The following is a 21,443-nucleotide window of genomic DNA, read 5'->3' as shown; positions in this document are numbered from 1 at the left end:
CTTTGTTTTTAGGGGGAATATGTTTATAAACTTTATTCCAATGAAACCACCGTCGCCTTTTAATTATATATGGTCGCTAGGGATGGCAATCGGGTACGACGGGTACGGATAGTGACTATCCATACCCATACCCATACCCACGAACTAAATGGATAGTGGTTTTTAACCACGAAACTATCCATGGATATCAAATGGTATCCAAACCCGCTATCCACGGATACCCGCTACCCGTCGGGTATCCACGAACCCGCTATCCGGCGGGTATCTGTCACCCGCTATTCGCCGGACCCGTCACCTATTATCTGCTGGATACTCACGAAACAAAATTTAAATATAAATTTACAACAAATTTAATAGAAAAAAAAAAATCAACACAAATAACATAGTTCAAATCCATATATTGAAATCCACAAAGAACAATGTTTAAATTCAAATTCATCAACTAAAATATAAAATCCAACAAAATTCTATAATTGCTCAACAAAATTCAAATTTAAATTAGACTATTAGAATTTGGGCCTTAGTTCAGTTTCTGTTTGGGCCTATTTTAAGATATAATATGCTAGCCCATAATCTCAAAATATATATTCAAAACCCATATTTTATGGATTTTTTTGTGGATATTTGACGGGTAATTCACGGATAATTGACGGGTAATTGGCGGGTATTTTTCGCGGGTGTGGATAGTAAGTATCCAAACCCATACCCACGAACTAAATGGATAGTGAATTGCAACCACGAAACTATCCGTGGATATCAAATGGTATCCAAACCCACCCTAAGGATCTATATTACACTGTCATAGAGTCAAAGACCATAGTGTCTTTATCTTCCCTAATTAGAGGACGGGAGTAGCTAGGTTATACTATTTAACCTGTCTAAATATTAGGTATCTTAACCTACCACCTTTTCATTTAAGAAATCTTAGGTTGTAATAATTAAAATTCTCCATCCCGCATTCATAAACCATAAGTGATAGTATTCAGGAGCATAATTCTGTGCAGCATAATACCTTTTCTCCTCTCTTTGCTTTTGCCATGGTTGATACTTGTGTCATCATCACTCTCAGACCGATCCCTGAAAGCAAATTAATTAGCCCAAAAGCAACAATTTTTTTGGATGTCCAGTCTCGTTCAGAAACATGTACATAATATTAAAATGATTTACAGGATGCTCACCTTTTTCTTTGGTGTTTTTCACTCTCTTTTCGCTTCAATTGTTCCTTCTCCTTTTGTTTCTTATAATAAAGCTTCTCTGCACATCTATCGGGTAATCAACTTTGATATAGAAATTCATGATCTAGAAAACTCATCAATCAACTTCTATATGAAATTCATGTTATTGCGAAGATAACTAAGAGAATATAGAAGTAGGTCCGAACTGAAGCAATTCCTGCTAAAGTTCATCTTGATTGATGATTTTGTAATAATATTTAAGAATACATTTTAATGGCCATTGAGAAGGCCTTATTAAAATTAAACTTAATGAGCTGTGCATCAAACATGCATTAATAAGGAATGACATGAGATCACCAGCATATCAATAAAGCACTATATCAGGTGTATAACTAACATGATACGGAAAGGAATAATATTAGTAACCACTATGTTAACTAGGTGAGAATTAAAAAGTTCCTTTGCTTTAGAATTATAACTGTACAACAAAAGATTAACCAATAAGATGATAAGGACCAACATTTAAAATGATGAAACTGTTAATAATTTACCTCTCACACGCTACTAACTTCACTAGAGCTTGTTTGTTTTCCCCAGCTTCAAAATAGGAAAAGTTCACCTGGAAATGCATAGTGGAGACGGTTAGCTAATGCAACAAAAAAGAAGAGAAAAGAAAGCCTCAATGATGGATGAAGTTGCATATCTCAAGTACAGAATAACAGTATCTATGTTGCATTTTAATTTAACATGTTGAGTATCTTTAACAATACAACGATACATAATAATTTTGTTATGTGGTAAAGAAGGAACATGTTAGTCTTGTACTTGAGATATCTGCCATTAAAAGCAGCAATTTTGTATGAACGGGGAAATACAGTCAGCTGGGGAACTCTTTATTTGGAACAACATGCTAGCTAATTGCCTCCGTCATTTTCAAACCTAAATCTTACAGTACAAATGGTAGTTTTTGGAATTTGGGAGTAACTAGAGCCTTTTCGAGCATATTTTCCAATGTCAACTTCCCACTTATATTTTTATCTTTCCATTTAGCTCCATTGATTCAGAAAACGAGGCAACACAACCAATGTCACCTAGAAATTAGAGGTGAAAGTTACCAAAAGAAAGTGGTTTCTCTTCCTTATATATTTACGAAAAATAATTGGCAGATAACCTTGGCCAAAAACTTGCCTCATAGCTTGACAAACCATCTTCTTGGTCGCAGTGCTTATTACCACAAACAAACTGTCCTGACAGTTAAGAGGTATTCAGTCAGAATTAATTCCAAACTAAAAGAACAACAGAAGCAGAGAAACTCCATAAGCTGAAATTGAAAAGCAAAATACTATAATGCATATAGAACTGTTGAAAGCACCCAAAGATCATTCATGGGTGACACTTCATATCTAGAAAACATTATTAAACTTTTTTTCTTTTTGAAGTTATTCTTTTTCCCGATGACACCTGGCTGGCTTCTATCCTTTCATTGTCAAAATGGTTATCCACTTATGCGGATGGCGGCTCTGGCTCACCACCCATTGCACACAATGAAGGGTGCTCATGTCATGCTCATTAGTGGTGAAGTTAACCAGAAAGGCAGAAACCATAATGAATTTTATACAAAAGGGAAAACCATTCAATTGTTCCCAAGGAAGAACTCCAAAATAATTCCATCAGGTATAACACCGATAAGGAAGAACTCTTGGTTTTAAAAGACGCAATGCGCACCGAGGCGCAAACTAGCCTGGAGCCTAAGCGTAGAGCCTGAGGCGCAGGTACGGGCTTTTCGTAGGCGAGGCGCACCTAAAATATAAAAATTCCAATATATTTATCTATAATATATTTTCTACTAAAAACACAAATACTTAATTTAAAACACACAAATACTCAAAACAGTATCATGCAAAGTTTTTTGCTTCTGAATTTTTTTTTTTTTGTATCATGCAAAGTTATACTCCCTCCATCCCATAAGAAAGTATCACTTTCATTTTGGGACATGACCCCACACATTATCACTTTTTCTAAAAAGTAGTGGGTTCCTTTCTCCACTTAACATATTATCTACCAAACATTTCTTAAAACTCGTGTCATCCCTCAAGTGATACTCTCTTCCGGGACGGAGGAAGTATATTTATACCTTAATATATTATTTAGGGTTAGAAATTCTTTTACAAAAAAAGTTGCGGATGATGGGTCCCTTTCATTCAGAAAGTTGCGGCTGTTCCTTGGCCTCTTGAAAAAAAATATATATATATATATATATATATATATATTTTAATAACAAATATTGCAGCTGTTACATGACCGCCTCATGCAAGCCTTTACACCGCCTCACAGCCTTTTAGCCTTGAGGCACCGCCTCAATTACTAATACGATAATTTAAAAAGAAAAAAAAATTGAAACCCTAGTGATACCCCAAGTAGAGCGCCTCCGCGCTTCTACGCCTCGGGCACACCTTACGTAGGTGCATGCGCCTGATGGGAGAAAAAGCACCAGTGGTGCGCCTCGCCTGGATGCGCTTTTCAAAACCAAGGAATAACTCAAAATTAATTCTGTTGAATCCTAAATGTCAGACCAAACGCCTGCCCAGCATAAAACCGAATTTTCCATTAATCTTCTCCTCGGGTAACTAATTTAATTTCATCATACTTAAATACTAGTACCTACAGGTTCAGGGACAATACAACACTTGACTGGTGCCCAAAATGGTACCCAAAATACACAAAAATAAATAAACAGCAATTACAAAAATAATCTAAAAAATGCTCAGTAGTATGGCTGATTCCTATCATATGATGCGTAGCTAATAAGAGATCCCTAGCCATAGTATGAAAATGCCATAGAACTGCACTTGATCAATATTTAAATGGCCAATCCAACACTAAGATGGGAGCCCCAAGGATTTATTTGATTGTTCAGGAAAGAAAAGTATTTCCAACAATCGTAACTTTTACTGAGAAAGAAACTCAAGCATCAATTTTCACTAATATTTGACTCCCATGATCTCAGAAAATGAATGGCTTTCAAGAAACCTCATGGAAACCTAGAAACGAATTCATAATTAACTTTTACAAGTTCATAACTAAATACTCCCTCCGTCCCACTCCAAATGTCCCACTTTCCATAATGGGGTGTCCCACTCCAAATGTTACATACCTTTTTTGGCAATACACTCTCTCTCTATACTTAATATTTGAACAATTTCCACCAACCCATTTTATCTACTTTATACCCACTTTATCTACTTTATACCCATTTCTTAATCTCCGTGCCCAAAAGTAAGGGGACATTTGAAGAGGGAGTATAAAGCAAAGAAAAAGAAGTAACATAGCAAGATGTGGTAGTCACAAACAAGATAAGTTTTTTGCTCTTGCACTCAAAACTTGAGATACAAAATACAGATAAGCACATATACTCAGGATGACATGCTTCAGAAGAAAAAAAAAGTATTTACGATATGCAGAGAAAACAATTTCTTACAAAAGGGAAATGCAAGAGAAACTTTCACCAGAACACAATGTATTATAGCTATCTATACCTGGTTCTATGTATTCTAAAATAATGCTTTTAATTTATTTTCACTTGCCTACTTATTTTTTTATTGAGAAGATTCTATTTTGAATTTACCAAAGCATAAAACATAATCATTTTTTTACAGAAAGACTTATAAGAGAATGAATTGGTAAGTCCTCCCAAGTATGTTCTCCTTTCTTTTCATTGGCTGTGAAGATATTGAGTTATCAGTATAAATTATAATTACAAGAGTAATGCAAAAGCTAGAAGATTGTGGGATCCCCAAATCCCCACAACTTCTGCTACAACAAAATGCAGGGCAGAGGAAGAATTGCGCTACAAGCATCATTTTGAGTGCTTTGCGTAAAAATATTTTCATACGAACACTAATAATTGAAAACAGTGAGAAAAGGAATTTGAAGTAAACTATACCTTTCCCAGATATTACTTCCTTTTCAATCCTCCATCTAAGGCCAATCTAAAAAGAGAATAAGCTATGGTTTAGCAAAAGGTTTTGTATAAATAACTAAAACATGCAAAACTGCAGAAACAATAGTTACATGCAAGTAGGTCACTTAAATGTACGGTATAGCTAAGTTGGCAAGTCTTAGTAGCTATCAGCACAAAGCAATTAGTTCTGAAATATGCTGAAAGAGACAAGTGCTTGTTACAATTCTTATATTATGTTCCATAGGGTCCTAAATATATCAATAAACAACAAGCAGAATATAGGTATAAGATGGACTTCTACATGCATATACAAGCCAAAACTTTTAGCATTCTTTGGGTAAATTGGGTTTAATCAAAGATACTGCAGTTCAAAATCCACCAACTGGCTGAAGTTGAAACATCTATCAGAACCCATCTGTTAACGAGAGGTGGGGGATCCTATTGACTATAAAATGCCTGCAAGATACTAAGGTTAGGAAACTCATACCTTGCCAGTCTTGTAATGGGACATGTCAGCTATGCAGTATCTTCAAAGAGTTAAGAGGCATACAAGTTGGAAAAATTCATTCATATTAAACCAATATAACAGCTAAAGAATCTATTGAGCAACTGTTTCATATACCAACACTATGTATGTATTATCACGTTTGAGAATGCCTGAAAAATATATATTTTGGGGCTGAGAGTTCGTAAGATGACCTGACAAAGATTTTCACTAGGTACTTGATACTTCAACACTTAAGTTTAGAATAACATTTTTATGATATTTGGAACCATCTTTCTGAAAAAACAAAGGTCCTCTCCCTTTACTAGTGATGTTACTTACTAGATGCATTCAACCAAATAGCAACTTTTGTTAATTTTCTTTTGATTTGGCATGAGATTCTGAGTTCAACGTTTTAAGCACAACACACTGTTTGAAATTTCCTGATACTCATTAAAGTAACAGAAAGAAAAAATTATACCAAACAAGTAGAGTTTATTTTGTGGGCATAGCATTCCATCAGGTAACTAGTATCATCCCTTGAGGCCTTGAGCAATGTACTATGATTGTTGAATGTGCATTAATAAAAGTAGTTTCATTAGTTTCATTATATAAAATTTAGAAGCACCCTGCTAGCTTATTTTATTACAGTTAACAAACTATGTCAAAACTAACAACAATATGGTGCGCCCAATGTTGTGAACAGTTTAAGGCGGAACTAAGGGATTTTGCCTCGGCGAGGCGGTGCGAGGTGTAAGCCTCACACCGAAGACAAAAAAAAACCATAATAATTACTCCCTATGTCCCAACGAAAGCGGTGCGTATTCCTTTTTGAGTCGTCCCAACGAAAGTGGTGCATTTCCTTTTTTGATAATAATTTTACACTACAAATAATGTGGCCCCACACACCTTTACACACTTTTACACTACAATCTTATTTTCCTTAAATCCCGTGCCGAAAAGAAGCGCACCGTTTTCGTTGGGACGGAGGGAGTATAAAATAATATAAAATGTATATAAAAAAAATATATACTCCCTCCGTCCTAGCTTTTAGTATCTGTATTTGAGAGTGGAACGGATTTTAATAAATTTGTTGGATGAGTAATGAGTGGAATAAGGGTTCCACATTTTACGTGAGTGTTAAAATAATTAAAGTGGACCAAGGGTCCCACCTACTTTTACTAAAAATATAAATGGATACCAAAATATGGGACGGCCAAAAAATGAAAGATGGATACTAAAAGTTGGGACGGAGGAAGTATAAATTATGGATTTATAGGTTTAAAAATAATCAAAATAAAAGTTGGAAGTATCTTAAAAACACAAAATTCTCTAGTTCATCAAATATTTATCATTTTGATTAGGGTGCTCAATCTTTTCTGACTTTGCAGCGCAAAGCAAACATGCAAATGTCTTTTAATTTATACTTTTAATTAGTAGTAGCTTAAGGTTATAATGTAATACTCCCTCCGTCCCAAACGAAATGTCCTGTTTTCCTTTTTGGGCTGTCCCAAACGAAATGTCCTGTTTCCTTTTTTGGCAATACACACTCTCTCTATACTTAATATTTAAATAATTTCCATCAACCCACTTTATCTACTTTATACACATTTCTTAATCTCCGTGTCGAAAAGAAATGAGACATTTCGTTTGGGCCAGAGGGAGTATATTGCATGGACTTTTTATTTTAATATATAATACTTCCTTCGTCCCACTATTGTTGTCCCTAAACTTTTGGGCATGGGAATTAAGGTGTAAATTGGTCAAAAGTGGTAGGACCCATACCTTTTGAAGAGTTAATGATTACCTTTTATGGAAATGAGACAATAATAATGGGACAACCCAAAATGGTAAGTGGGACAACAATAGTGGGACGAAGGGAGTAATAAATAGGCTAAATAATTAAACCAATTAAAAGAAGTCAGCACCGCTTCACAATCGCCTTGCACCGCTTCTATCATTTAAAGTCATGAGGCATCTGCCTCGCGCAAAAAAGGCATCTAATATTAATAATTATATTGATGTTGTGCGGTTTTCGGTCACCGCGCCTCAAGGCGTCCACACCGCGCGCTTTTCAAAACAGTGGGTGTGCCTACTTAACGTGGAAGAAATATATGTTTCTGCACACAGCAAGCTGAAAATTGAAAAGGCCTTGTGCATTGATATAGATAAGCATAAATCATTTATCTTAAAAAAGGGATGGTTTGGGGGCCACATGTCTTAGCTTATTGGTTATCATATGTCAGCTAGTAACCCAAGAGCCATCTGTTGTCCCCGAGTAAACATTTTTCTAACTACTTTGGCCATGTGAATGTGCAAACTAAATTAATAACTTGCTCAGGGTCAAAGTAAATATGCAGCAGCCATAAAGACTTTGACAGACTCAATCAGGATTAAAGGGCTCAGCTATTTCTCTGTGCTCACCCTCCAACACATGAATTGTTTTTCATCGGCATGATTGACTCGTGTCTACTGATTTTCAATCCCAGGGGGGAAATAGAAAGACGAGAAACCAATAGCATAGTAAGATCACTTATGCAAAGGATACTCCTTGAAGAGCTTGTCATAGTAACGCTTTACTAGCTTGTGTTCCCAAGAAGGATTCATGTCGTCTTCCTCAGTCATTATGAACCTTTTGGCAATATGATAAAAGACATAGTTAGGATCACTGACTAAACATACGAGGACAAAGAATCAAACTGCAGCCAAATTCCTTAGGCTTTAGGTCCTTTGTTAGGGATGGGGCATATTGCATAATTACATGTTGGATTTAGATCTTCAAACTAAAGATGCAAATAAATCGATGATTTCTGAAACATATCATTTCAATTTCTGGATGTATTTCAATGCCAAAAAGAGCTCGAACTTTGTACAATTAGGTAAATTCATATAAATTCAAGTTCAACAGTCTGGTACTTAGAACTTCAAAAGTCTACGGCTAAAAAGAAAAGAATCATATGCATATAGAGCTGTAAGTTCTAATATTTCTACTTCAAGTGCCACAAAAAATAATTCTTGACATATCTCATGTTTAATCTCAAAAGTTGCTGAAGAATGTAGTAGAATAAGAGTTACTAAAATAACTCTAAGGTCAATCTGGTTCTCACAGATATAAACTGGTTTACTAAATACTTAATTATATTCAAGTTGTACCATACTTTTCCGCACAGAACCAGCAAGCCTGTATTGTCTATGTAATAGTAAAAATCAAAACATGGATGAAGTAACTGGCCATAGAGGACTTAAGCCTCCTTCAGTAGAAAATTCAAAGTATTGGCTGCCTGATAGTCGAAATACAAACACTCATTAGCCCTACACTACTAAAGAAGTAAAGATTTTTGTCTGAGTCACATGACTTCTATGAGAATTGTAGTTCAAAAGACACAGAATGACTATTTGCACTTTCTGGCATAAAGTTAGCTTCAAAGTCGAGTATGCTTCAAGGAGAAACATTAATTTTTTGCTTTTGAATAGGGTTTTTCAGAATAAACATTCCTCTTTGTTTCTTTTAATTCTAGGAGTATAGTACCGAAGAAATATCAGATACAAACGCCTGGTACAAATAGTAGTGGTTATTTTTTTGTAAAAAGCTTGCATTGTTCACTAGCTCCCAAAGAAAACCCGTATGGCTAAACAAATCACTTATACTTGGTTGTCATAAGTCATAACAGAACATCTTACAATTCAATGCTTTGAAGCTAGAACTCCCAGGAATATCTATCCATTATCAATATCATCATTGGATATATTACATAGTCATACACAATCTTCAAGGTTTAGTGACTTTAGTCTAGTTCTTTCTCAATCTGGTCCCAGGATTCTACTATCCTAGAATATTGTTTGTCAAGAAGGCATATCGAGCCCAACTATCACGCTAAGAATACGATGTTCTTGTCCAATAAAATGAATTAATAGGCAAAGCAAGAATAGGTTCTAAGACTTCCTGACCCATGTAAAATCATTTCCAGTCATAAAAATAAAATTATGACAGTAATAGATCGAAATAGCAAGGAATGCAAGGCCACAAATATGAAATTAACTCTCGTGAGACGGACAACAATCACCTGATGCATGTAGAAACAACTTTCTCTTACCAAATCAGACGGAAAGTAAACCTACCGATATCCTTCTCTAATGGTGTCTTGGTCAGTTTTAATAGGCAATATTTTTTGAGCCGATTTCTCTTTTCCATAATAAGCAACTGCAACCAGAAAATAAAAATGACATAAAAATTATTTAGCTTATCTCCCCAAATGCTCTTCCCACAGAAGAACTAGAAATGCATATATAGACCCATTGACGTGCAACAACATTTTATTCTATGTGATTGTCCACAAATTACTATTCTACTAGCACATTATAAGGTCATGTCCTATCATATTCATTACAACAAGAAACAAATTCACAAATTCTTGAAACCTAAATGAAAAACTTACCGTAATCATTCAAAAATTTCTTGTGGCGATCGAATGCGTTGAGCCCTCGTATATGGTCCTGATACTGCCTGTTTGTTCGTATATCGAGAGACCCTAATTCAGAATTTCTCTAAACTAGACATAATTAAAACAGAAAAATAAAATAAAAAAGCCACATACTGCTTTCGTGCTTGTTTCTCGAAAATTGCTTGCTTAATAGATCCAAATGACGCCATGAATTTGAATTTCCCAGCGATGGTTCGATTTTGATCAGAAATCAAATGGGAACTCCTGTTCTTTTCTGGCCTTGATTTACCCTTCGAATTTTTCACCGCTTCTGCTTGCTTTGTACTTTCATTACTCTTCCGAAGGAGTGTTAAGTCATACTCTACTGATGGCCACTAAATCCATGACGTATTTCGGTATTTGATTGATTTTGCACCTATTTCTATTTTGAAAAAAATGACTTCTAAATTCACTAGTTCGCTGGCCGTCGAATTTTCGACGGGAATTAATTACTCCCTCCGTCCCGCTAAAGTTGGCTACATTTGTTTCGGCACGGAGATTAAGAAATAGAGTATTATGTAGTGTTATGTTTTAATTGAGTGGGGCCATCAAAATTATTGAGTTAATTAAAATCTGCCAACAACCTCTACAAATCTGCCAACTCACTGCCGCCGGCAACCGGAGCACCACCCCCTCCGACCACCCTCAGATTTAAGAGCACCACCCTCTGAGAACAACCACCACCACCGTAGCCAACAACCACCACCCTCAAACCAGCCGCCTGAAAACAACCACCACCCTTCGACCACCCTCTGAGAACAACCACCGCCCTCCGACCACCCTCAGATTTATCGGCGATGGCAGAGCCACCACCGCCATTCACCAGTTCCACAACTTCGCCTCTCATCAGCCTCACCTCGATCTAGGCGAATCACCCCCAAATCGCGCCACCTCGCGGCGCAGACCAGAGAGGCGGCGGCCATGGGGTCGCGGCGCAGACAGACAGACGGCGCCACCTCAGATCTGGGCGAACCACCCCTAAATCGCGTGAATCGGAACCCTAAGGTAAGCGATTGCTGCCTTGCTCACCGGAGACGACGACAGATTCAGATGGGGAAGCCGGCGGTCAGACGAGAGAGAGGAGAGAAGCGTCCGACGGAGAGAGAGCGGGAGAGCAGAGGCGAGAGAGGTCGGGGGCGCAGAGGAGAGAGAGGGAGAGCAGAGGCGAGAGAGGTCGGGGCCGGGGCGGGAGCCGACGGCCGGCGGCGGTGTCTTCGCCGGAGAAGAAGAAAGAAGAAGATCTTAGAGAGCGGCGCGAGGGAGGCAGAGAGAAATATGAGTGAGGATATGAGTGTAGAAGATAGGTTTAATTAGGTGTAATTAGTTGATTACTTATAGAGTTTAATTTGGTGTAATTTTTACCCAAAAAAGAAAGTAGCCAACTTTAGTGGGACACCCAAAAAGGAAATGTGGCCAACTTTAATGGGACGAAGGGAGTATTATATATAAATTCTATTAATAATTTTAAATATAAATTTAATAATTATATAATATGCAGATTATGAATTTCATATATTCGTATCGTTTTAAACTTAATTAAAAATAATTTTACTGCTCGTTATCATTCTAAATTCATAATAGTAATATCCGTTAATTAACTGAATATGCTTAAATTTATTAAATATTTAAATAATCAAATATAAGTTGTTACGATAATTAGTTATCTATTTCAATAAAAATTCATAACATTTCAAAATAAATATTAACAATAAATAATAAAAGATTAATAAATAGAGAAATTTTCACGTAAGCGTGTAGATAATCTTTTATTTAAATTCAACAAGTAGTGAAGTCTTCCGCAAAAAATAAATGTGAATTCTTGAACATCTATATGTAGACATGGCCACGGTCCGGTTCCCGATTCGAACCAAATCGGAACCGGTGGTTCCATGGTTCCGAAAACGGGATCCAGCTGGAACCGAACCGGAATTAAACCTTGAAGGTTCCGGTTCCGAACCGTGAACCGGCGATTCCGGTTCCGGTTCCGAACCGTGAAAATTGTCCCTTTTTTTGTAATGTTTTATGTATTTAAATGAAATATGCTTTAATTATATGAAATATGCTTTAATAAAATAAAAGACACAACAAAATATAAATTGCATAATTACTTTATTTGAATATTGAACTTAAAAATTACAACTCTTACAAATACAATTTAAGTTACAAAGTTGCACCTTTACAACTCTTATAAATATAATTTACAAATTACAACTTTTGGATGCTAAAATAAAATTACAACTCTTAATTTACAACTTGTAATTTGGGGGAAAAAAAGAAATAAATGAAATAGGACTTGAGTTTAATTATAACATTTAAGTTATAATTAAGTTGCCTACGTATCCCGAAGGAATCAAAGTCCACGTAGTTCTCTTACCTTCGTCTTACCTTTGGTGATACCGCATAATCATGAAGTCTTTTACATGTCGAAGTTGAAGTCATCGTCAAAGTCTTCGCCTTCAGTGGATTGAGATGACTCGCTCACATCGGTGGTGTCGCCTTCGGTCGTGGATATGGGGTACTCTACGAACAAATCATCTCATTTATTTTATTGCTCTCTTGCTTCGGCTAATATATGATCTTTGAGCAATAGTTGGACTTCAAGATTATGCGGTGTCATTTGGGATCTTTGTTCATCGAGCATGTATCCCGTTTCGCTAAAAGCTTGCACGACCACTACAGTTGATGCGAAGACGGAAAAGATCTCTTTCGCCATTATTGCAAGGATGGGGCATTGGCCTTGCTTAATTGACCACTAATTCAACACGTCAACGTCATTTGACCCTGCATTAAGCAATTCCCCTGCCTTTGGCTCCCTAAGGTATTCTTCTAATTCGGAAAATTGTGTTTGACTACCACTATGACCTTTGTTGGCAAAATTTTTTTTGAAGAATTTGACCCGCTTGAGTACTAGTGTCAAATCCATAAGAGGTAGACCCGATACTCCTAACAGTTTGTTTAATTTTGAGAAATATTTGCACTATATTTTGAAGTAAAATCTTGAAAATGCATTTGTAAATCACAATAAAGACTACTTTTGATATTAATAAAGTTTGGCATATCCAAAGCTTCATAAGTAACACCATCGCTATAGGTTATATCTTGAAAAAATTGATGATAAATTTCTAAAAGGTTGCAAACACCTTCGTATTTGAAAGACGGGTCTAAACATTTTGCAATTAAAAAAACGTTAGGAATACATTTAAAATATTTTAACCATTTCAAAATCATAAAAGTAACGGATCTTTGTAACTTTTCTTTAGTACTACAAATACTTAATTGAGCCATAATCATAGTACAATGAACAAGAACACGTGAGCAAGTAGGATAATAGACACCCGATAAATCTTTAGTAGCGGTCTCAAAAACTTTAAGTAATTGCACAAGATCATAACAACCATCCCAATAAGATGGCAATAAAATCATAGAACTCACTTCACTTGTAAGAAAATTTACTAATAAATCCTTAAATTCGTATGTTGAATTCAACATTTCATATGTTGAATTCCACCTAGTGCACACGTCTATGTTAAAGCACTTACTACGTCCAGTTTGAGCTTTACAAAATTTTAGCCATGACCTATGTAATCTTTGCTTATCACGTAACATCTCAACAACTTGCCTAATTGGTTTTATTGATTTATCCAAAGCCTTAAGGCCATCTTTAACACACAAATTTAAGATATGAGCAATGCAACGAGTATGAAAATACTTACCTTGTAGAGAAGGATTACATGCACAAATTAAAGACGGCACACTAGCGGTATTAGCACTTGCATTGTCAAAACCAATTGAAAATATTTTTTCAGTAATCTTGAATTGTTGCAAAATTTTCAAGATAATAAGAGCAATATTTTCGGCGGTATGAGCACAATTGAATTTTTTGAAAGCAATAACATGTTTGTTCAAATTCCATTGCAAATCGACCCAATGAACAATCATACCCATGTAAGAATTATGTTGAAATGCACATGTCCAAATATCGGAGCACACAGAAACTCTATGTGGTAAAGTAGTCAAAATATTACGCAATTGTATTTTATATCTTCTAGCTAATTTAACTTTGGTTCTAGTCATAGTTGTACGTGTGATTCTTTTAGCTAAGGGATTATATGCTAATTTCATGGCATTTTCAAAATTCATGCTATCGACAAATCGAAAAGCAAGAGATTTGGTACTAACAAATTTAACCATAACTTCCCTAGCAACAATATCGTTAAACTTATAAAGAGTGATTTCGAGCGTACCGCCGAGAGTAGAGGCGAATTGCGTTTGTCTACCTTTGCCTTTGGTGGGAGGATGCACATTTTTTATATGCTTGTTGTAGGTTCCATAACCATTCCCCGCGTTGAAAACATAAAATTTGCCACAAATGTTGCACACGGCCTTCGTGACAGTTTCGCCGGTTTCGGGATCTTTCACTTGTACTTTTTTGAAGTACACCGGGAAGACGTTGGACCGCGGAGCTCGTTCCTTCTTGCTCGTTGTTGATCGTCTAGGTCGGAGCGGTCCAAGCTCGTCCATCTCGTCCTCCAAATTGATGGCATCGGCATCGGCTTGTTCAGTTTGGTATGTTGATGGAATTTTGTCATCGGATTGTTGTTGAGCAAGGCGCTCCGCCATTTCCGCATCGGCACGGATTTGTGCCTCCTTTATTTTTTCACATTCACAACGATTGGGCACCCTTCGGAAATGAGAAGTAGGATCCTCACTCCCAAGATAGGTTGATTCGTCGATATCATCTCGAATAACAACCCCACGTTGACGACGAGGGGCGTGGGGTTTATTTCCAATGGTAGCAATGTAGTCAACGGATATTCTTCCCTTGCCACCACTACGACCAGAGTTGGAACCGGAAGCAACCATTTTTGTAGTGAAGATGATAAATGAAAGAATGAAGAAGAGTAGTAGAGTTAATGCAGAGAGTAATAAACAGAGTATTTGTAGAGAGAAAAAGATTAATTGAGAGAGAGTAATATAGAGTGAAAGAGATGCATAGATTAATATAGAGAGAAAGAGAGTAATATATAGAGAGAGTTTTTGTAGAGAGAATTGCTGAGAAAAAGTGAAGAGATGATAAATGGCGTGAGGAAAATGAAGGGAATTAAGGGTGTATTTATAGGAAGATGTTGAGGTGAATTTAACATTCGAATTTGAATTTCAAATTCAAGTCTGCAATGCAGACACTTCCCCTACATATTTGCAGCAAAATAGCCGCCAAAGGGCTGCCAAAAGAGAGCATTAAAGAGCTGCCAAAGCTGCAAAAAAAAGCCTACAACATCTAGACGGTTCCAGCCGGTTCCGACGGTTCCGGTTCTGATGCGGTTCACGGTTCCACAGTTCCGGTTCCGGTTTGGAATTGAGAACCGACGGTTCTCAAAAGTAGAACCGTAACCAAACTGCACGGAGCCGGTTTCGGTTCCGGTTCGAAATCGCCTCTCACGGTTCCGATTCTAGAACCTTGTCGGTTCGGTCCGGTTCACGATTCCGGTTCTTTTGGCCATGTCTATCTATATGTGTGTTAACAATAAATAGTATGAATAATAAAAACTATATAATTTATGCACTCGTTTAAAACTTATATATTTTTACTCGTGTCAAACCCGATTTAAAAGTAATTTCAATTATTCGCCCATCCAAACTGACAAACATATGAAAGAAAGCAACTCTCTTTCCAAACATATACTTCATCTGTTCTTATAAAAAGTAACCATTTGTATTTGGCACGAGTTTTAATAAAGTATTTGAATGTGTTCTAAATGAAGTAAGGGTCCCACTTTATTGTGAGTGTAAAACTTACAAAAAATAGACTGAATACATTTCATGAGGACGGACGAAAATGACAAATTTGATACATTTTATGGGACAGAGGGGGTATAATAGCATCCGTTAATTATCGAAACACATTTAAATTTTATATAATATCTAAATAAACAATATAAATTGTTATAGTTATTGATTATCTAACTCAATAAAAGCTTACAATTTGTTTATGGACATTACGAAGTATACATTTATAATAAATAGCATAAATTATTGATTTGTTGAAAATTGGGTTTGGGAAAATTTTATTCCGGTGAGACGTTCAGTGATTTGTTGGCGTATGATTCATAAGCGTCTTCCCACTTTGGATATTTTAATTCGCCAAGGGTTGATTACTCCGAATGGTTGCTCTTTTTGTTATGAGGCGGAAGAGTCAATTTCTCATATTGCTTGGAGTTGTAAGAAGGTGGTTCCTCTTTGGTGTGAGGTGTTGGGTTGGTTTGGCAAGGAGGAGCTTACTCATTGCTTAGATATTCATACTTTGCTGGTTCAAGCTTGGAATAGCAACTTCAGTTCGCAAATCAATAATCTTTGGAAGGCGACTATTATCAATATTCTTTGGAAGCTTTGGGATGTCCGTAATAAAATTATCTTTGAGCATGGACGGTTTGAGCATAGGGCGATCATTGCGTTTGTTAAAACGGCTATTAAGGAGATGGATGTGGAGTTTCCTCGGTTGGGAAATACAAATAATTCTTGGACGGACTATTTGATCACTCGTCGTCTTGGAGTGCAGAGTAGAGCGGCGGCTCCTCCTTATTTCGTCGACGTTCATTGGTGGCCTCCGGTCAATCATTGGATGAAAGTTAACACTGATGGTTCTGCCCTCGGCGCTCCGGGGAGTATCTCTGCGGGGGGGGGGGGGGTCTTTCGTGATAAATGGGCGGCTGTCCGAGGTTGTTTCCACGTCAAAGGCGGTCTGGGGTTCGCTTTTGAAGCTGAACTTTTAGCGGTAATCACGGCAATCAATATTGCCCATTCTAGGGGCTGGCGTTTCTTATGGGTTGAGTCGGACTCGTCTTATGTGGTTAATCTTCTTAATTCCAGATCGGAAGACGTCCCTTGGAGGTTTGTGGCATCCTGGAAATCTGCGTTGCGGATTTTACCGGAGTTTAATATCATGGTGACTCACATCTATAGAGAAGGTAACTCTCCGGTGGACATTATGGCAAATGGGGAACGCACTGAGGGTTGGTGGCCATACCCTATCGATGAAATCAAGAAGGCGGTGGCCTTGGACATGGCAACGCATAGCCATACAAGGATGGTAAAATAATGGGCTGGTTCCTCTACTGCTTTTCGTCGAACAACTGGTGTGCTGTTAGTGGGATCTGGGCTGGGGTTGCTTTGGTTTGGCATTTGATGTGGAGAGCTGGTACGGACTTGGGTGATGTGAGTTCGTTGTGGTGGAGCTTAGGTGGTCGTCTAGTTTATCATCATTTGAGGAGATTTCTTGATCTTTCGTCGAGCAGGTCGACTGATCTTTCTTTCGCGGATGTTTCGCTGATTTGCAGCGTTTGGTGGCCAGTTCACGTGAAGTGGGTTACAGGTGTGCGACGGGTTGGGCTTCGTCGGTTGGTTAGCTTCATGCTGTTCAGCGGCAATTTTTCAAACAGTTGGGGGACGATTTTGGGGCTTTGTTTCGTGGATTTTTGGATGGAGCTAAGCTCCTGGCTTTCGGGTATGATTGTTGGCTGGTGTTGGGATGGAAGAGTCTTCGGCGACGGCATCTCACCGGCCGTTTTGACTATCTCTCATGAGGTGAGAGAGCTCGGCGACGGCGACTTACCGGCTGAGATTCTCTTAACTCGCACCACCTGGATTTGGTGGCTGCTGCAAGGTTTCAGCCTTCATGAAGGTTTATTCCAGGGCCTCGGCGACGGCGTATCACCGGCTGGGGCTCTCTCTTTGACAGTACGTGGGTGTTGTTTTGAGGCGACGAATTCTTCTTTGACGTTTTGCTTGATTGGTGCCTCTTCTTGGGTTGATCGATGGCTGGAGGAGGGCCTCGGCGACGGCGTATTACCGGCCGGGGACCCTTCTATGACAGACGTCGATACAGCCGGTTCGTTTATTTTTTCCCTTGGGGTTTCTTTGGTTCCTTTTGTTTTCTCTTGTGTTGTGAAGTCGGGATTTTCTAGGGGCGATGGTACGGCCGGAGCTTCTGAGATTATCCCATTTCAGCTTCTAAACACTTTTTTCTTTTTTAGACGAGTACTCTTTTTCCTCTTACTGAGGTTTTAACGAGGCTCGGCCCTTAGTTTGCTCTCTGTGCTTTCAAGGGTTTAGGTTTTTTTTCTCTTCTCTTTTTTAATATAATCCTATTTTAATAAAAAAATAGCATAAATTATAAAAGATTAAAAATTAATTTATAATAAATGTAGAAATTATACATTGTATGAAATCTTTTTAGAATTTATATACTAGTCATGTAGCAAACCCAATTCAAAAGTGTTTTTACTACTAGTTCCCATCAAAACACGTATAGTAATATCCGCTATTTTTTTTCAAACTCGTTTAAGTCTATATATATCTAAAGAGTCAAATATAAGTTGTTACAATAATCGATTATTTGTATTATTGAAAATCAAAACATTACAAATAACACCTCGTATGAATAATAAAAGTGAATTTGACCACCATCATATCTGATTAAAAAATAATTTTATTGTTTGTCCTCTTCCCAAACTCGTGTAGTGATACCCGCTACTTGAAGTCGTTTAAATTTATAAATATTTAAATAATGAAATATAAATTGTTACAATAATTGATTATTCATGCTCAATAAAAATTTGACATTATAAAGTAAATATTTATAAATTGTTTAAATAACACAAAAAAAATTGAAATGGATAAAATACGCTCTTTGTCTCAATTGCGTGGGTAATTGATAAAGCTATGTAATTTAGTGTTGAGAAAATTGAAAATAAAATTATAGTATACAAAATTTTAATATAAATGATTAAGAGGAAAGAGATTTCTCTTTGTCCTTTTAACTACGCTAATTTAAATTTGATCTATTTATACTAACTTTTTTCGAAATTCATTAGATTTTTATTTATTGAGGAGAATTGTTGGTGAATTTACTGATCATAATAAATATATGACTATAATTGGTGAAGTTTGTTAAAATTTCGATGTTGGATTTAAGATAAATAAATTGATTAAAAAGTCAAAGCTATATAAATTTAGAATAAGCACAAAAAATAGAGAAAAAGTCACATAGAATTGGAATCGTATTACATATAAAAGGGTTAAGTATCAAATTCCCCCCTATCGATGGCGTCCCTATCGCGTACAGGACCCTATAGTCAGGGTTAGAGCTATTTACTACCTACGTGGCAAAATCGCACCAAATACCCGCCTGATAGGGGGAATTTGGTACTTAACCCTTTCTAACAGTGTTAACCGCCGTTAAAATGCGGGGGTTATTTGGTGCGATTTTGCCACGTTGAAATAGTAAACAGCTCTAACCCTGACTATAGAGTAATGTACGCGATAGGGACGCCATCGATAGGGGGAATTTGGTATTTAATCCTATATAAAAACATGTACATGATTAACCCAATATCCCAAAGGTGTATAATATTAATATAATGATTTTTAGATATTTGATAGTCTTTAGATATGAAAATTGATTAAAAATTTAGAAAAAAATAAGAATGATTGAGAATTGAGAAAAATTAGAATGGAGCGATTATATGACGCCACGTAGTATAGGATTTATTTTGCTAATATATATATATATATATATATATATATATATATATATATATATATATATATCGATGACATTTCATTTTCGTCATAAATTAATCTGGTGATTGATTTTTTCTTATGCGGACGCCAAAAATGACACGATGACAGTCGAAATTGACACTTTGACACATTTATGACACATGAAAAAAAAAACAAAAAAAAAAAACCTAATTTCCCCTTCCTCACTCACCGCCACTGCCCCCTGCTGCCGCCACCGCCGGCGCGCCTTCTACACCTATAGCAGCGCCTTCTCGTCATCTTACCACCGCCACATCGAAACACATAGGCACACAGACACAGCAAAATTGAGGCAAAATCGATGGAGAGGCTAAAGAGGGCCGTTACGACGTGTTCTTGAACTCGGAAACCCTTGTTGCTCGCTTCAGCCTCAGCGGAATCGGAAACCCTCGTCGTTCGCTTCACCCTCACCGCTCGCTTCAAACTCTAGATTTCCTCAGCCATCACCCTCACTGCTTGCTTCAAACTCCATATTCCGAGAGCCTCCTCAGCGGCTCGCGAAGGAGTCCAGGGATGAGCCTGAATCACGAGCTACGCCGGAGGCGGAGCTGGGGCTTCACGGCATGTTCTTTCCAACGCCACTGTGTCATAAATGTATCCAAGTATCTTTTCCGGCTGCTCTGTGTCAATTTCTGATGTCCACGTAGGAAATTGACCGATCACCGGACAAATTTGACCGATCATCGGACAAATTTGAGATGAAAATGAAACGTTATGGATTTAAAAGTCACTTTTTCAAAATAAGTGCAAAAATCAAATACCGAAATACGTTATGTATTTACAGGCAATTACCCTTATCTTATACGATCTACAAAAATTTTAGAGTAAAACTATGCTATATTAAAAAGTCAAAATTTTAATTTTAAGTTAATTTAAATATTGATTTTAAAATGAAGTGGTAATTTTATAGATATACTAATAAAAATGAAGGTTGATTTATAAATTATATTTTTTGGGGGTAATTGTCTCTAAATCCATAACGTTGACCCCGAATTGTTATTGCTCCTAATTTAAAAACTCTACTTTTAAATACATAACCTTTCGTTTTTGTCACGAATTTGTCTGGTGACCGATTTTTTCTTACTCCGGTGCCGGAAATGACACGGTGGCACATTTATGACATGTGGAAAAAAGATTTAAAAAAAAAGAAAAAAAAACCACCTTATCATCTTCTCATCTTCTCCAACCTCCCCCACTCTCAAACTCTAATTTTCCCTCCCTCCCACCCGCCGCCGTTCTCTTTGTGTGAATCTCAGAGTGTGCTTGCAGTTTTTCGGAATTTTATTTCTTCTGATTCTGTTCATTCCGCCGATAACAATGGTGGAAATCTGGTGAATTGTGAGATTTACGGGAGGAGATTTGCAGTGATGGAGAGGAACATAGATTTACGAAGAGCGACTGTCTCGGTCGTTGATTTATGCTTAATTGTTATAATTTTAGGGGGTTTGCATGTGCATATTTTAAGATAAATATTCTGAAAATTGGTGCGTTTTATGGTTTGTTTTATGCTTTGCAGGAGATTTAGGTTTTATAGATAGAAGAGTGTAATTTTGGAGATTTTGGATGAAAATGGCGTTTTTAGGTGCACTCTGGTGTGCAGAGCTGAAAAGCTCATGCCAGAGCTAAAGCCCGTGTTCAGAGCTAAAAGTCCGCATGCAGAGCAGAGCCGAGCATAGCAGAGCAAAGTTGCGCGGATAGCTCTGTAATAGAGCAGAGCTGACTTGTAGAGTCAGAGCTGAAATCTC

The 21,443-nt window shown here is 37.1% G+C and overlaps 2 protein-coding genes across 5 annotated transcripts; one reads left to right on the top strand and one right to left on the bottom strand.

Annotated features, from left to right (window-relative positions):
• Positions 1-935: 935 nt before the first annotated feature.
• Positions 936-10,446, bottom strand: LOC131006950 (uncharacterized). 4 transcript variants are annotated; one of them, XM_057934089.1, is made up of 10 exons: positions 10,216-10,445; positions 10,057-10,124; positions 9,740-9,821; positions 8,169-8,252; positions 5,624-5,663; positions 5,119-5,164; positions 2,364-2,422; positions 1,727-1,794; positions 1,179-1,262; positions 936-1,077 (listed from the first exon to the last, which is right to left on the bottom strand). In XM_057934089.1, exons 1-10 carry the CDS (start codon positions 10,269-10,271, stop codon positions 960-962), a joined length of 705 nt encoding a protein of 234 aa, XP_057790072.1. In that variant the 5' UTR covers positions 10,272-10,445; the 3' UTR covers positions 936-959. The 4 variants fall into 4 exon arrangements, 3 of the variants coding, with proteins under 3 accessions (XP_057790072.1, XP_057790073.1, XP_057790074.1); XR_009095834.1 differs by having other exon boundaries at positions 953-1,077; positions 1,179-1,254; XM_057934090.1 differs by lacking the exons at positions 936-1,077; positions 1,179-1,262 and having other exon boundaries at positions 1,723-1,794.
• A 6,130-nt stretch (positions 10,447-16,576) lies between these two features.
• On the top strand, positions 16,577-17,197 carry LOC130996413 (uncharacterized). Its single transcript, XM_057921819.1, has one exon. It carries the CDS (start codon positions 16,577-16,579, stop codon positions 17,195-17,197), a length of 621 nt encoding a protein of 206 aa, XP_057777802.1.
• The last annotated feature ends 4,246 nt before the right edge of the window (positions 17,198-21,443 follow it).

Source organism: Salvia miltiorrhiza, chromosome 1, assembly GCF_028751815.1.
Source record: "Salvia miltiorrhiza cultivar Shanhuang (shh) chromosome 1, IMPLAD_Smil_shh, whole genome shotgun sequence".
Lineage (NCBI taxonomy): Eukaryota > Viridiplantae > Streptophyta > Magnoliopsida > Lamiales > Lamiaceae > Salvia > Salvia miltiorrhiza.
The sequence above is the reverse complement of the archived record's forward strand: the minus strand, read 5'-3'. Positions and strand labels throughout refer to the sequence as shown.